This window comes from Nerophis ophidion, linkage group LG24 (assembly GCF_033978795.1).
Source record: "Nerophis ophidion isolate RoL-2023_Sa linkage group LG24, RoL_Noph_v1.0, whole genome shotgun sequence".
Lineage (NCBI taxonomy): Eukaryota > Metazoa > Chordata > Actinopteri > Syngnathiformes > Syngnathidae > Nerophis > Nerophis ophidion.
This window is the reverse complement of record NC_084634.1, coordinates 37,341,456-37,358,686: the sequence shown is the minus strand read 5'-3', so window position 1 is coordinate 37,358,686 and position 17,231 is coordinate 37,341,456. Positions and strand designations below refer to the sequence as shown.

At 39.3% G+C, this 17,231-nt stretch overlaps 1 protein-coding gene across 2 annotated transcripts in view; it reads right to left on the bottom strand.

Moving 5' to 3' along the window:
* Positions 1 to 6,775: 6,775 nt before the first annotated feature.
* The window catches only part of LOC133541917 (protein EFR3 homolog B), a 126,800-nt gene continuing 116,344 nt past the window's right edge, over positions 6,776 to 17,231 (bottom strand). For both annotated transcript variants that reach the window (XM_061885640.1, XM_061885641.1), the window contains exons 21-23: positions 10,164 to 10,270; positions 10,033 to 10,082; positions 6,776 to 9,934 (exon numbers count right to left, since the gene is read on the bottom strand). In XM_061885640.1, the coding sequence (XP_061741624.1) occupies positions 9,829 to 9,934; positions 10,033 to 10,082; positions 10,164 to 10,270 (263 nt within the window). In that variant the 3' untranslated portion in view covers positions 6,776 to 9,828. The remainder of the gene's footprint in view (positions 9,935 to 10,032; positions 10,083 to 10,163; positions 10,271 to 17,231) is intronic.

Sequence of the window (17,231 nt, the reverse complement as noted above, 5' to 3'; positions counted from 1 at the left end):
AACGCCAAAAAAACGGAAATGCTGATTATCGGTCCTGCTAGACACCGAACTCTATTTAATAATACAACTCTAACATTTGACAACCAAACAATTAAACAAGGCGACACGGTAAAGAATCTGGGTATTATCTTTGACCCAACTCTCTCCTTTGAGGCACACATTAAAAGCGTTACTAAAACGGCCTTCTTTCATCTCCGTAATATCGCTAAAATTCGCTCCATTCTGTCCACTAAAGACGCTGAGATCATTATCCATGCGTTTGTTACGTCTCGTCTCGACTACTGTAACGTATTATTTTCGGGTCTCCCCATGTCTAGCATTAAAAGATTACAGTTGGTACAAAATGCGGCTGCTAGACTTTTGACAAGAACAAGAAAGTTTGATCACATTACGCCTGTACTGGCTCACCTGCACTGGCTTCCTGTGCACTTAAGATGTGACTTTAAGGTTTTACTACTTACGTATAAAATACTACACGGTCTAGCTCCATCCTATCTTGCCGATTGTATTGTACCATATGTCCCGGCAAGAAATCTGCGTTCAAAGGACTCCGGCTTGTTAGTGATTCCCAAAGCCCAAAAAAAGTCTGCGGGCTATAGAGCGTTTTCCGTTCGGGCTCCAGTACTCTGGAATGCCCTCCCGGTAACAGTTCGAGATGCCACCTCAGTAGAAGCATTTAAGTCTCACCTTAAAACTCATTTGTATACTGTAGCCTTTAAATAGACTCCCTTTTTAGACCAGTTGATCTGCTGTTTCTTTTCTTTTTCTTCTATGTCCCACTCTCCCCTGTGGAGGGGGTCCGGTCCGATCCGGTGGCCATGTACTGCTTGCCTGTGTATCGGCTGGGGACATCTCTGCGCTGCTGATCCGCCTCGACATCTCTGCGCCACTGATCCGCCTCCGCTTGGGATGGTTTCCTGCTGGCTCCGCTGTGAACGGGACTCTCGCTGCTGAGTTGGACCCGCTTTGGACTAGACTCTCGCGACTATGTTGGATCCATTGTGGATTGAACTTTCACAGTATCATGTTAGACCCGCTCGACATCCATTGCTTTCCTCCTCTCTAAGGTTCTCATAATCATTATTGGATCATTATTGTCACCAATGTCCCACTGGGTGTGAGTTTTCCTTGCCCTTATGTGGGCCTACCGAGGATGTCGTGGTGGTTTGTGCAGCCCTTTGAGACACTAGTGATTTAGGGCTATATAAGTAAACATTGATTGATTGATTGAGTGTCATCCGGACCAAAGGGGAAGCGAACCATCCAGACTGTTATCGACGCAAAGTTGAAAAGCCAGCATCTGTGATGGTATGGGGGTGCATTAGTGCCCAAGGCATGGGTAACTTACACATCTGTGAAGGCACCATTAATGCTATCTAACACAATTTCCCAACTCATATGGAAACGGGGTTTGTACAATCAAGCGAAATGCAACAAACACAGCGAAATAGGTAAATGGTAAAATATAAACCCACCTGCAATCTGATATATCTGATACATCACTAAGCTTTATAACTTTGTTGTAAAAATCTCCTTCCGCGTCTGTCCCTGACCGCTCTGGAAACACTCTGTGGAAACGCTCCCCGCCCACACTGCTCGGTGCCTCGTCTAAGATGCTGTTACTTAGATGACCATAGTAACTAATTAGATGACCATAGTAACTAATTAGATGACCATAGTAACTAATTAGATGAGCATAATAACTAATTAGATGATCATAGAAAGTAATTAGATGACCATATTAACTAATTAGAGGACCATAGTAACTAATTAAATGACCATAGTAACTAATTAGATGACCATAGTAACGAATTAGATGACCATAGTAACTAATTAGATGACCATAGTAACTAATTAGATGACCATATTAACTATTTAGATGACCATAGTAACTAATTAGATGACCATAGTAACTAACTAGATGACCATAGTAACTAATTAGATGACCATAGTAACTAATTAGATGACCATAGTAACTAACTAGATGACCATAGTAACTAATTAGATGACCATTTTAACTAATTAGATGACCATAGTAACTAATTAGATGACCATAGTAACTAATTAGATGACCATAGTAACTAATTACATGACCATAGTAACTAATTAGATGACCATAGTAACTAATTAGATGACCATAGTAACTAATTAAATGACCATAGTAACTAATTAGATGACCATAGTAACTAATTAGATGACCATAGTAACTAATTAGATGACCATAGTAACTAATTAGATGACCATAGTAACTAATTACATGACCATAGTAACTAATTAGATGACCATAGTAACTAATTACATGACCATAGTAACTAATTAGATGACCATAGTAACTAATTAGATGACCATAGTAACTAGCTAGATGACCATAGTAACTAATTAAATGACCATAGTAACTAATTAAATGACCATAGTAACTAATTAGATGACCATAGTAACTAATTATATGACCATAGTAACTAATTAAATGACCATAGTAACTAATTAGATGACCATAGTAACTAGCTAGATGACCATAGTAACTAATTATATGACCATAGTAACTAATTAAATGACCATAGTAACTAATTAGATGACCATAGTAACTAATTACATGACCATAGTAACTAATTAGATGACCATAGTAACTAATTAGATGACCATAGTAACTAATTAAATGACCATAGTAACTAATTAGATGACCATAGTAACTAGCTAGATGACCATAGTAACTAATTAAATGACCATAGTAACTAATTAAATGACCATAGTAACTAATTAGATGACCATAGTAACTAATTATATGACCATAGTAACTAATTAAATGACCATAGTAACTAATTAAATGACCATAGTAACTAATTAGATGACCATAGTAACTAATTATATGACCATAGTAACTAATTAAATGACCATAGTAACTAATTAGATGACCATAGTAACTAATTAGATGACCATATTAACTAATTAGATGATCATAGAAAGTAATTAGATGACCATATTAACTAATTAGAGGACCATAGTAACTAATTAAATGACCATAGTAACTAATTAGATGACCATAGTAACGAATTAGATGACCATAGTAACTAATTAGATGACCATATTAACTAATTAGATGACCATATTAACTATTTAGATGACCATAGTAACTAATTAGATGACCATAGTAACTAACTAGATGACCATAGTAACTAATTAGATGACCATAGTAACTAATTAGATGACCATAGTAACTAACTAGATGACCATAGTAACTAATTAGATGACCATTTTAACTAATTAGATGACCATAGTAACTAATTAGATGACCATAGTAACTAATTAGATGACCATAGTAACTAATTAAATGACCATAGTAACTAATTAGATGACCATAGTAACTAATTAGATGACCATAGTAACTAATTAAATGACCATAGTAACTAATTAGATGACCATAGTAACTAGCTAGATGACCATAGTAACTAATTAAATGACCATAGTAACTAATTAGATGACCATAGTAACTAATTATATGACCATAGTAACTAATTAAATGACCATAGTAACTAATTAGATGACCATAGTAACTAGCTAGATGACCATAGTAACTAATTAAATGACCATAGTAACTAATTAAATGACCATAGTAACTAATTAGATGACCATAGTAACTAATTAAATGACCATAGTAACTAATTAGATGACCATAGTAACTAATTAGATGACCATAGTAACTAACTAGATGACCATAGTAACTAGTATATCATGCAAAAGCGCAGATTCCCACCATTGAAATACTTTCTATAGTTCAAGACTTAAGGTCATTTAGAAAAAAAATCACTGCACATCATAATGGCGGCTAAAATGTCGATCCTAAAAATCTAAAAAAAATATTTGGGAATGTCCGGCGGGCATGTCTATCATCGCTTACGTACAGTGATTTCTCCAGATTCTCTGAACTTTTTGATGATTTTACGGACCGTAGATGGTAAAATCCCTAAATTCCTTGCAATAGCTCGTTGAGAAATGTTGTTCTAAAACTGTTCGACAATTTGCTTACAAAAAGGTGACCCTCGCCCCATTCTTGTTTGTGAATTACTTAGCATTTCATGGAAGCTGCTTTTATACCCAATCATGGCACCCACCTGTTCCCAATTAGTCTGCACACCTGTGGGATGTTCCATATAAGAGTTTGATGAGCATTTATCAGTTTTTATTGCCGCCTTACCCAACTTCTTTGTCACTTGTTGCAGGCATCAAATTCTAAAGTTAAAGATTATTTGCAAAAAATATATATATGTTTCTCAGTTTGAACATCAAATATGTTGTCTTTGTAGCATATTCAACTGAATATGGCTTGAAAAGGATTTGCAAATAGAATAGAATTGAAAGTACTTTATTGATCCCTGGGTTAATTGTATTCCGTTTATATTTACATCTAACACAATTCCCCAACTCATATGGAAACGGGGTTTGTAGATTTATGTGTTATCTGCAGAGTTGTGGTAGGACACATTGAAGCCGTGCATTAGCGAGCGGCAGGATGTGTAAATCCCAAAACCAGTGAAGTTGGCACGTTGTGTGAATGCTAATTAAAAACAGAATACACATCCTTTTCAACTTATATTCAATTGAATAGACTGCAAAGACAAGACAGTTAATGTTCAAACTGAGAAACATATTTTTTTGCAAATAATCATTAACTTAGAATTTTATGGCAGCAACACATTGCATAAAAGTTGCCACAAAGGCATTTTTACCACTGTGTTGCATGGCCTTTCCTTTTAACAACACTCAGTAAAGGTTTGGGAACTGAGGTGACCAACTTTTGAAGATTTTCAAGTGGAATTATTTCTTATTCTTAATTAATATACAGCTGAAGTTGTTCAATAGTCCGGAGTCTCCGTCGTGGTATTTTAGGTTTCATTTTGTGCTGCACATTTTCAATGGGGGACAGGTCTGGACTACAGGCAGGCCAGTCTAGTACCCGCACTCTTTTACTATGACACGTGCAGAAAGTGGCTTGGCATTGTCTTGCTGAAATAAGCAGGGGCGTCCACTTTGCATCAGTTCATCTTAGATGAGCTCGGGCCCAGCGAAGCCGGCGGCGTTTCTGGGTGTTGTTGATAAGTTGATTTCGCTTTGCATAGTAGAGTTTTCACTTACACTTACAGATGTAGCGGCAAACTGTAGTGACTGACAGTGGTTTTCTGACGTGTTCCTGAGTCCATGTGGTGATATCCTTTACACACTGATGTCGCTTTTTGATGCAGTAACGCCTGAGGGATCGAAGATCCGTAATATCATCGCTTTCGTGCAGTGATTTCTACAGATTCTCTGAACCTTTTGATGGTGAAATCCTTAAATTCCTTGCAATAGCTGGTTGAGAAATGCTGACAATTTGCTCACACATTTTTTCACAAAGTGGTGACCCACACCCCGTCCTTGTTTGTGAATGGCTGAGCATTTTCATGGAAGTTGCTTTTATACCCAATCATGGCACCAACATATTTACACTTTGTCTGTTCACCTGTGGGATGCTCCAAATAAGTGTTTGATGAGCATTCCTCAAACTTTCTCAGTCTTTTTTGAAACATGTTGCAAACATCAAATTCTAAATGAGCTAATATTTGCAACAGATAAAGTTTTCCGGTTGGCTCATTAAGTATTTTGTCTTTGCAGTCTATTCAATTGAATGTACCGTATTTCCTTGAATTCCTGCCAGGTATATAGTATGCGCCTGCCTTGAATTACTACCGGGTCAAACTCGTTTCGCAAAATAATTAGCGTATGCTTAGCATTACCGCCGGCTCAGGATTAACGCCGGGTCAAACTCGTTTCGCAAAATATTTTTTTTATTAGCGCATGTCTCGAATTTCCGCCGGGTCAAACTCGTTTCGCCAAATAATTAGCATATGCCTAGAATTTCCGCCGGGTCAAACTCGTCACGTCACGAGTGACACTTCACCTGTCATCATTTTCAAAACGGAGGAGGCTGATTTCAATAATTTGAAATTGCATAAAGGGAAGAAAATTAAGAGCTATTCAGTAGGATTTGAGGTCCAAGCTATTGAATATGCTAAAAAGAACAGTAAGCATCTATGTTTTATTAATATACCGTAGCTGCGTGTGTCAAATATGAGTCATTAAATGATTCCCGCCTCCTGGTGGTAGAGGGCGCTAGTGATCCTTCTTGCGACTACTCGGCTGCAGAAGAAGTGACAACAAGCAGCAAGAGTGAGCAGCATGTGTTTATTTTTTCCTCTCGCTTGCACTTTTAACATGGAGGATTACATATCTAAAATAAAACCGTTTTCTAAACTGGACTTTCAATCGAAGCAGGAGGTAATAAAGGAAGATCTCCATCGAGACAGAGAGACTTTTAAAACTGAAGAAAGATAAGGAAGACTTCTGTAAACAAGTTATCAATGCTTTTGATCAGAAGGAGCTGCGCATGGACTTAATTTATAAGTAAAGGTAAGACCATAATAATGTTTTTTTATTAAATGTGCTTTTCATGATGGTATCCTTACATCACACTCAAATTTATAAGCGCAGGCCTTAATTTACCGCATGCCTTTGGTAAGCACCGAAGTGAGAAGGGGTTTTAAATTAATTAGCGCCCCGGCGTCAATTCAAGGAAATACAGTAAGTTGAAAATAATTTTCAAATCATTGCATTGTGTTTTTATTTACCATTTACACAACATGCCAACTTCACTGGTTTCGGGGTTTGTAGTTTCTGGCAACTTTTGGGAATGGCGTCTTAACGAGCGTGGGTTTGACTGACAAAGAAGATGATGAAGAAAATGTAAACTTACGGGCAACTTTATTGTACAAGACGGTAACATCACGATGCATGCAATATCATGGAGGACACCGGTAAGGCTTTTTTTTTTTTTCAAATTCCTTTCATTCCAAAATCCAAAAACAAGCTGCCTTTGTCACTAAATCATCCTTTTGTTTTTAAAGTGCAGAGTTCACAGAATAAGCATCTTTGAGCTACAATTAGAACCAGACAAAAAGTAAGATGGGATCGCCGCCACTTATTGGGACACTAGAAGATTCACAAGTTTCAAGGAGCTGTGCTCCAAAAATAGAGAATGACCTTAATGAGCGGATGGGTTTGGTCTCGGGTCATAACAACAAAGACATACAAAGTATTAAAACAAAGGGCTTGATTCACGCACACGACGCTGACATGTGAGGACATTTGCAAACTAGCATGAAGTCAAAAGACGTAAGCTGACGTGGTAGAGACCAAGCATCTAGGACAGCAGTGTTTTTTTTTAAAACGCATCGCCGTGAAATTCACAGAATAATAAGACGTTGGGAGCATCACAACAAAGAGGCTGTGGTTTGAACGTCGGAGAACACACACACACACTAACACACACCCGATCCAAACACAAGCAACCACTGTTCCCGGCAGTAGTTGGCTGGGGAAGTGCTAATTTATTGCTTTCTTTAAAAATCCCAAACTGTAAATATGCCAGTGTGTGTTTTTGTACGTACTCAAGATGGCTTATACTGTAGATGCTGAGCCAGGCAGGCCCTCGTTCGGGGGGGGGGGGGGGGGGGTGGTCCGCAGCGCCAGTACGGCACAGTCCCTCAGAATGCTACTATGGCAACCACACAAGAAAAGGACCGGTCTCCAAACCTGCTTGATTATAAATGGTTATGAATCCATACAAACCCTGTTTCCATACGAGTTGGGAAATTGTGTTAGATGTAAATATAAACGGAATACAATTCAACCCATATTCAGTTGAATATGCTACAAAGACAACATATTTGATGTTCTAACTGATAAAACAATTTTTTTTTTTGCAAATAATCATCAACTTTAGAATTTGATGCCAGCAACATGTGACAAAGAAGTTGGGAAAGGTGTCAATAAATACTGATAAAGTTGAGGAATGCTCATCAAACACTTATTTGGAACATCCCACAGGTGCGCAGGCTAATTGGGAACAGGTGGGTGCCATGATTGGGTATAAAAACAGCTTCCCAAGGATGGGGCGAGGTACACCCCTATGTCCACAACTGCGTGAGCAAATAGTCAAACAGTTTAAGAACAACGTTTCTCAAAGTGCAATTGAAAGAAATTTAGAGATTTCAACATCTACTGTCCATAATATCATCAAAAGGTTCAGAGAATCTGGAGAAATCACTCCACGTAAGCGGCATGGCCGGAAACCAACATTGAATGACCGTGACCTTCAATCCCTCAGACGGCACTATATCAAAACCTGACATCAATCTTTAAAGGATATCACCACATGGGCTCAGGAACACTTCAGAAAACCACTGTCACTAAATACAGTTGGTCGCTACATCTGTAAGTGCAAGTTAAAGCTCTACTATGCAAAGCGAAAGCCATTGATCAACAACATCCAGAAATGCTGCCAGCTTCTCTGGGCCCGAGATCATCTAAGATGGACTGATGCAAAGTGGAAAAGTGTTCTGTGGTCTGACGAGTCCACATTTTAAATTGTTTTTGGAAATATTCGACATTGTGTCATCCGGACCAAAGGGGAAGCCACCCATCCAGACTGTTATAGACGCAAAGTTGAAAAGCCAGCATCTGTGATGGTATGGGGGTGCATTAGTGCCCAAGGCATGGGTAACTTACACATCTGTGAAGGCACCATTAATGCTGAAAGGTACATACAGGTTTTGGAACAACATATGCTGCCATCAAAGCGCCGTCTTTTTCATGGACGCCCCTTCTTATTTCAGCAAGACAATGCCAAGCCACATTCAGTATGTGCTACAACAGCGTGGCTTCGTAAAAAAAGAGTGCGTATACTTTCCTGGCTCGCCTGCAGTCCAAACCTGTCTCCCATCGAAAATGTGTGGAGCTTTATGAAACGTAAAATACGACAGCGGAGACCCCGGACTGTTGAACGACTGAAGCTCTACATAAAACAAGAATGGGAAAGAATTCCACTTTGAAAGCTTCAACAATTAGTTTCCTCAGTTCCCAAACGTGTATTGAGTGTTGTTAAAAGAAAAGGTGATGTAACACAGTGGTGAACATGCCCTTTCCCAACTACTTTGGCACCTGTTGCAGCCATGAAATTCTAAGTTAATTATTAATTGCAAAAAAAAACAACTTTGAGTTTGAACAACAAATATGTTGTCTTTGTAGTGCATTCAACTGAATATGGGTTGGAAAGGATTTGCAAATCATTGAATTCCGTTTATATTTACATCTAACACAATTTCCCAACTCATACGGAAACGGGGTTTGTAATTTGGATAATGTCATTCATTGCTGGTTATTCATTTGAAGAAAATGTACAAGCTAAATAGTGGCCAAATTTGAAACATACAATCTGCATACACACACACACACCGACACACCCCCCCCCACACACACACGCGCGCGCACACACACACACACACACACACACACACACACACACACACACACACACACACACACACACACACACACACACACACACACACACACACACACACACACACACACACACACACACACACACCTCTCCACTGTATATTAAATATTTATATATATATCTCCTCTGTATATACACATTTATATGGGAAGGACAATGTTAAAGGATAAGAACACCTACTGTTTAGTGTAAGTTTTTTTTATCTGACTAATAAAATAAGAATTTGGGGAAGGAAAGCACTTTTGGCAAAAAAAAAAAAGCATAACAAAAATCAGTGCAGACGGGAAAAAAGACAGTCCGAGGAACGTTTCTACATAATGAAGAGCTCCCTTCGCCGGGTGTAATCACACTCTCGGGTCAACAAAAAAAATGTGTCCTGTTCTTAAGAGTTCTGGCTGTGACGTTTCCCTCCCCGACAAGGAGAATAAACAAACAGTCTAATACACACAAAGGTCGGGAAACTTCATCTCGTAGATGGGCACGGATCGAGTCTGGTTCTGGCCGTAACCGGATGAAATGGTTCCAGATGGGCTCGGAGGGGGTCTGGAAGAGAGAGAAAGAGAGAGAGAAAGAGATGTTTTGCATTGTCAGCATCCTTTTGGATTTACTGATGCAATGAAGCCATTTTGTCAGTCTCCCACCTGATTGTGATCTCAAAAATTTGGTTTAGCTTGCTCTGCAGCAGCGTGGCCTAAACAAGACAGGAACAACACATCAACGACTAAAAAGCCGACGAGATTGTGGCGAGCGAGGAAATGATCGCCTGCTTTACCCGAGCACCGCAGTGGGCAGCAATCTCCTCGAAGGGAGCTTTCTGGAACTTTTCCACCACCAGCCTCCTCCGCTCTCGCTCCTGCTCCTCCATGCCAACACTGTCCACTAGGGGGATTCAAAAACAATATCAGCTCAGAGGGACGTCACGTTTAAATCATTCACAGTCCTTATGTAAGACTAGCACACATATGCTTTTCCTTTGTTTATGCATTTTAATTCGTATTGTATGACAAATAATGACAATGCAACTAATGGGAGTACTCCATTGCACACATAAAGCCTTCTACGAGTTGCTGTGATTAAATGTAACATGTTTATGTGTGCATGGCATGGAGGTTTTCCCCCACACCAGACTAGGCCCCCTTAGATCCCAGTCTAGATCGTATTTTTTTGACTCATCTTCTTCCCCAGCGTTTTACCTTTTTCCCATCTTTTACGGGGCGCCTTGTGGCGACCCTTCAGCATTCCTGTTCTGTAACCCTGTACACCAGGGGTGTCCAAAGTGCGGGGGCCATTTGCCGCCCACAGGTCATTTTTTAACGGCCCCACGGAATATTTTAAAAATACTATGGAAAAAAATTCAAAACATAAAAAGTGGTATAAAAGAGCAAACAGGTGAAATGTAACAAGAATGTGTTGCAATGTTTACTCTAATAACACAAAAATAAATCAATTATGAATTATTGACCAATTCAAAGCTCCAATTACGTCACTTTAAATAATCCCCTTTGAGATATTTTCGGGGGCAAATGTAGGATATTTTATATTTGCCATATAAAAAACTGAACTGTTTTTTTTCCTTAAAGAATGGCCTACAACATGGGTGTCAAACTCTGGCCCGCGGGCCAAATTTGGCCCGGCCTGTAATTTAATTTGGGCCTTGAGGCAATATCAAATTAACATTAGAGCTGGCCCGCCGCTAGAACACCGCATTCACCACTAATACTCATACTCGTCAACCCTCCCGATTTTCCCGGGAGACTCCCAAAGTTCAGTGCCCCTCCCGAATTTCTCCCGATTTCCTCCTGGACAATAATATTGGGGGCGGGCCGTAAAAGCACTGCCTTTGGCGTTCTGTACATGTCGCCACGTCCGCTTTTCCTCCATACAAACAGCGTGCCGGCTCATACACACACACACACAAGTGTATGCAAGACATACTTGGTCAACAGCCATACAGGTCACACTGAGGGTGGCCGTATAAACAACTTTAACACTGTTAAAAATGTACGCCACACAGTGAACCCACAGCAAACAAGAATGACAAACACATTTCGGGAGAACATCCGCACCGTAACACAACATAAACACAACCGAATAAATACCCAGAACCCCTTGCATCACTAACTCTTCCGGGACGCTACAATATACACCCCCGCTACCACCAAACCCCGCCCCAACTCAAACCCGCCACTGAAAATAGGCATTCAATTTGTATTTTTATTTTATTTGATATGCCATTGATATTTTTTAATTATTATTATTTTAAACTCGATTTTGCATGTCACTATAAAGTTATATAAGCTTCGCTTGGTCAATATTCAATGCAAAACTTGTTTGAGTCCCTATTAAAGGATTAATTTGTTCAACCTCGGCCCGCGGCTTCGTTCAGTTTTAAATTCTGGCCCACTCTGTATTTGAGTTTGACACCCCTGGCCTACAACGAACAAAAAAAAAAACATACACAAAATAAATATATATAATTTTCGGATGGATCTGAAGTTGATCTCGAGACCATTGTGTTTAAAGTATATAATAAAAAAAAATGTTTTAATTTTTATAGGACCCTTTTGGATCAATGTGTTTTGTTTTTAAGTGTCATTGTACAACAAATAACAGTGAATTAAAATCAATGGTGTTATGAGTTGTTGACCTTTTACCAGGCTCCAATTATTATATAATCTCAAATATTCTAATTTTATTGGGTGGAAATATTGTATATTTTGTGTTTTTTTTCAATAAAAAAACATGGTTTTCTTTGACAAAAAGAGCATCCAACTTAAATCTTTAAAAACATCATATTGACAGATAGACCTAATGTTGATCTAGAGATTTAAAACTTAAATAATAATACAAATAATAATACTGAATAATGACACATTTTTAACATTTTATTTTTACCAAAACCCTTTGGGGTCCCCGGGACCAATCCTGCGTGGAGGCCTAAATGTATATTTTTTATACATATATTGTATCTGTTTTTTAAAAAAATGGCCCCTGCTTGCTTCTATTATTCAGTGTGCGGCCCTCAGTGGAAAAAGTTTGGACACCCCTGCTGTACACTGTTTGTTTGTCTAATCTGTGCTGAAACACAGTTTTGTTGTACTCGTGCAATGACAATAAAGACCTATCCTATCCTATCTTAAAAACATCCAAAAACTGTCAATCATTCTCCATTTATCATACACGCTAGTGCCGAGGGACTATCATTAGTGACGCCATTGATCACAGGAGCTATTAGCACACTGAGCTGCTGCATTGCCTTGGAGTTGGTGAAAGTTATTTCTACATTTAAGAACCTCTCAACTGGATAGTAGGAGGTTGTTGGAATAAACCAGGGTTGTCCAAAGTGCGGCCTGCGGGTAATTTTTTAACGGCCCCACGGCACATTTTAAGAATACAATTGAAAAAAAAAAAAAAACATAAAAAGTGGTATAAAAGAGCAAACAGATGAAATGTAACAATAAATTGTTGCAATGCTTACTCTTATAACACAAAGCTGCCATGCAGGCTGTTTCTTTCTTTAAAAAATAATAATGAATCAATTTGAACTATAGACCTATTCAAAGCTTCGATTACGTCACATTAAATATTCCACTTTGAGATATTTTTTGGGGGGAAATGTTGCATATTTTGTGTTTTGCCATATAAAAAACTGAGCTGTTTTTTTTTAAGAGGGGCCTAAAACAAACAAACAAAACATAAACAACAATAACACTTAAAATTGACGGATGTATCTGAAGTTGATCTCGAGATTATTGTGCTAAAAGTAAACAGTTAAAAAATGTATAATTTATTTTTTAATACTTTAATAAGTAGGACACTTTCGGATCCCCAATTATTTTAGTGTTTTTTGTTTTTAAGTGTCATTGCTCAAAAATAATAATGAACCAAAATCAAAAATTAAGGCTCCAATTATTATATGATCTCAAATATTCCACTAAAAAAGTTATTGGGTGAAAATATTGCATATTTTGTGTTTTTTCCATTTTTTTTTTAATGTTGATCTAGAGATTTAAAACTTGCATAATAATAACAATTATAATACTGAATAATGACATATTTTTTATATATTTTTTTACCAAAACCCTTTGGGGTCCCCGGGATCATAACTGAGTGGAGGCCTAAATGTATATTTTTTATACATATATTGTATTGGTTTTAAAAATAAAAATTATGACAATGGCCCCCGCTTGCTCCTATTTTTCAGTGTGCGGCTCTCAGTGGAAAAACTTTGGACACCCCTGCCATAAACGGAGAAGTTGGGTCAACTTTGACATTCATTTCAGACCCAGAAATGGCGAGAAAAACACAAAAAGAAATTAGTTAGTTTCCCCTGTCTTAGAATTATGATTAATTCTACATTTAAACAGGAAAACATAAACATCCCATCAGTCGGCATCCCAGTGAGAGCAGACATTGTACTGTAAGAAGGGTTGTAACGGCACGTGTATTTGTATTGAACCGTTTCGGTACGGGGGTTTCGGTTCGGTTCGGATGTGTACTGAACAAGTTTCCACACGTACCGCACGTTGTGTAAACAATGCACACCGAGGCACAAAACACGGCATGCTAGCAGCGACCGGGCTACGATAGACTGAGCATACCTCCTCTTTTTACCAGATATATCCTCTTTTGCGGGGCTGTCCGGGTGGAGTTTCTTAAATGCCTCAAATGTCCGTCATTTTAAGTTAGGGTTGCGTGTATTTTCAATGTACGTTCAGGGTTAAGTAAGGATTAAAAACAAAACAAATTGTGTGTGCAGCAGCATTCGTGAGGGAGGGGCAGAGACAGAGAGAGCGAGAGAGTTACGATAAACGCGCATGCGTCGCCAGGCTCTGCTTTTTACCCATAGATTTATCAGATTTTATTTTTTATTATCTATAGCAGGGGTGTCAAAAGTGTGCCCCGGAGGCCATTTGCGGCCGACAGCTAATGTTTTAAAGGCCCACGGCACATTCTAAAAATACAATATAAAAAACTAAAAAAAAATAAAGTGAAATAAAAAAGCTTAAAGGTTAAATGTAATTTAGAAAAAGTTGCAATGTTGACTAATAAAACAAAGTTGTTGTTTTTTTCTTTCAAACTGTCATTGCTCAAAACATAATATTGAATCAAAATCAATGTTATTATGAATTATTGACCTATCCAAGGTTCCCATTACTTCACATCAAATATTCCACTATGAAAAATATTTTTGGTGGAAGATTTTGCAAATTTGTTGAATAAATAACCAAAAAATTTATATTTCGTTGTTTTCTTACTGTACCGAAAATGAACCGAACCGTGACTTCTGAACCGAGGTACGTACCGAACCGAAATTTTTGTATACCGTTACACCCCTGACAGTTAAGTTATTGTTCTATTATGTTCGTAGTTTGTATTTCTTCTTTAGCACTTAGCAATAATGCAACTTGTTAGATCTGCTTATCAATCAGCTTCTAAAACTTGTTGAGTTGAGTTTGAGTTGATTTGGAACCTGCATGCATACAACATGATACATCACAACTTCCAGTTTCTCTTTTCAACATGTTCGAAAAGGAGTAGGAAGAAGCAGAGCCTATTTAATACTACCTCTTTTCTTTTACATAACAGTTGCTAAAACTTGTGTTCACTTCCTGTTCTCAATTTAATCACAATATACTCCATAATTAATCACAATGAAGATAAATAAATAAATAAATAATACATGGAGAATTAAGTTATATTACATATGATGAGATAAGTAAGATTATTTTGAGAATGAATGAATGGATGAAATACATTGTCCTTTGAGCTCTTCCCCCTTATATTCAGGCTCAAAAAGTGAAATGCCATCCATCCATCTTCTTCCGCTTATCCGAGGTCAGGTCGCGGGGGCAGCAGCCTAAGCAGGAAAGCCCTGACTTCCCTCTCCCCAACAACTTCTTCCAGCTCTTCCCGGGGGATCCCAAGGCGTTCCCAGTCCAGCCGGGAGACATAGTCTTCCCTACCTGTCCTGGGTCTTCCCCGTGGCCTCCTACCAGTCGGACGTGCCCGAAACACCTCCCTAGGGAGGCGTTCGGGTGGCATCCTGACCTAATTCCCAAACCACCTTATCTGCCTCTTCTCGAAGGGAGAGCCCCGCCACCCGCCGGAGGAAACTCATTTGGGCCGCTTGTACCCATGATCCTGTCTTTTCGGTCATGACCCAAAGCTCATGACCATAGGTGAGGATGGGAACGTAGATCGACCGGTAAATTGAGAGCTCTGCCTTCCGGCTCAGCTCCTTCTTCACCACAACGGATCAATACAGTGTCCGCATTACTGAAGACGCCGGACCGAACAAAACTCCTAGGTACTTGAACTCCTCCACTTGGGGCAGGGTCTCCTCCCCAACCCGTAGATGGCACTCCGGCCTTTTCCGGACGAGAACCATAGACTCAAACTTGGAGGTGCTGATTCTCATTCCGGTCGCTTCACACTCGGCTGCGAACCGATCCAGCGAGAGCTGAAGATCCCGGTCAGATGAAGCCATCAGGACCACATCATCTGCAAAAAGCAGAGACCTAATCCTGCAGCCACCAAACCAGATCCCCTCAACGCCTTGACTGCGCCTAGAAATTCTGTCCATAAAAGTTATGAACAGAACCGGTGACAAAGGGCAGCCTTGGCGGAGTCCAACCCTCACTAGAAACGTGTCTGACTTACTGCCGGCAATGCGGACACTATTTATATAGTGCTTTTCTCTAGTGACTCAAAGTGCTTTACATAGTGAAACCCAACATCTAAGTAACATTTAAAACAGTGTGGGTGGCACTGGGAGCAGGTGGGTAAAGTGTCATGCCCAAGGACACAACAGCAGCTACGAAGATGGCGAAAGTGGGAATTGAAACTGAAAACCTCAAGTTGCTGGCACGGCCGCTCTACCAACCGAGCTGTGCCACCACAAATATATAAGGTTCTGGATCATCTTTGTCCCAGAGTAGTCGTCTTTGGCTCTCGAGAAGTCTGTCATGAGTAGAGATGTCCGACAATATCGGTCTACCGATATTATCGGCCGATAAATGCTTTAAAATGTAATATCGGAAATGATCGGTATCAGTTTCAAAGTTATCGGTATCCGTTTCAATAAGTAAAATTTCTGACTTTTTAAAACGGCATTGTGTACACGGGCGTAAGGAGAAGTACAGAGCGCCATTAAACCTTACAGGCACTGTCTTTGCGTGCCGGCCCAGTCACATAATATGTTCGGCTTTGCACACACACAAGAGAATGCAACGCATACTTGGTCAACAGCCATACAGGTCATACTGAGGGTGGCCGTATGAACAACTTTAACACTGTTACAAATATGCGCCACACTGTGAACCCACACCAAACAAGAATGACAAACACATTTCGGGAGAACATCCGCACCGTAACACAACAGAACAAATACCCAGAACCCCTTGCAACACTAACTCTTCCGGGATGCTACAATATACAACCCCCGCTACCCCCTACCCAACCCCGGCCCCTCAACCTCCTCATGCATGTCCCAAATTTCAAGCTGCTGTTTTGAGACATGTTAAAAAAAATAATGCACTTTGTGACTTCAATAATAAATATGGCAGTGCCATGTTGGCATTTTTTTTCCCCATAACTTGCGTTGATTTATTTTGGAAAACCTTGTTACATTGTTTAATGCATCCAGCGGGGCATCACGACAAAATTAGGCATAATAATGTGTTCATTCCACGACTGTGTATATCGGTATCGGTTGATATCGGTATCGGTAATTAAGAGTTGGACAATATCGGCAAAAAAGCCATTATCGGACATCTCTAAAAATATGATTTCAAACCAAATGTCTCATGGTGGGAACATTTCAGCTTCACACAGAAGG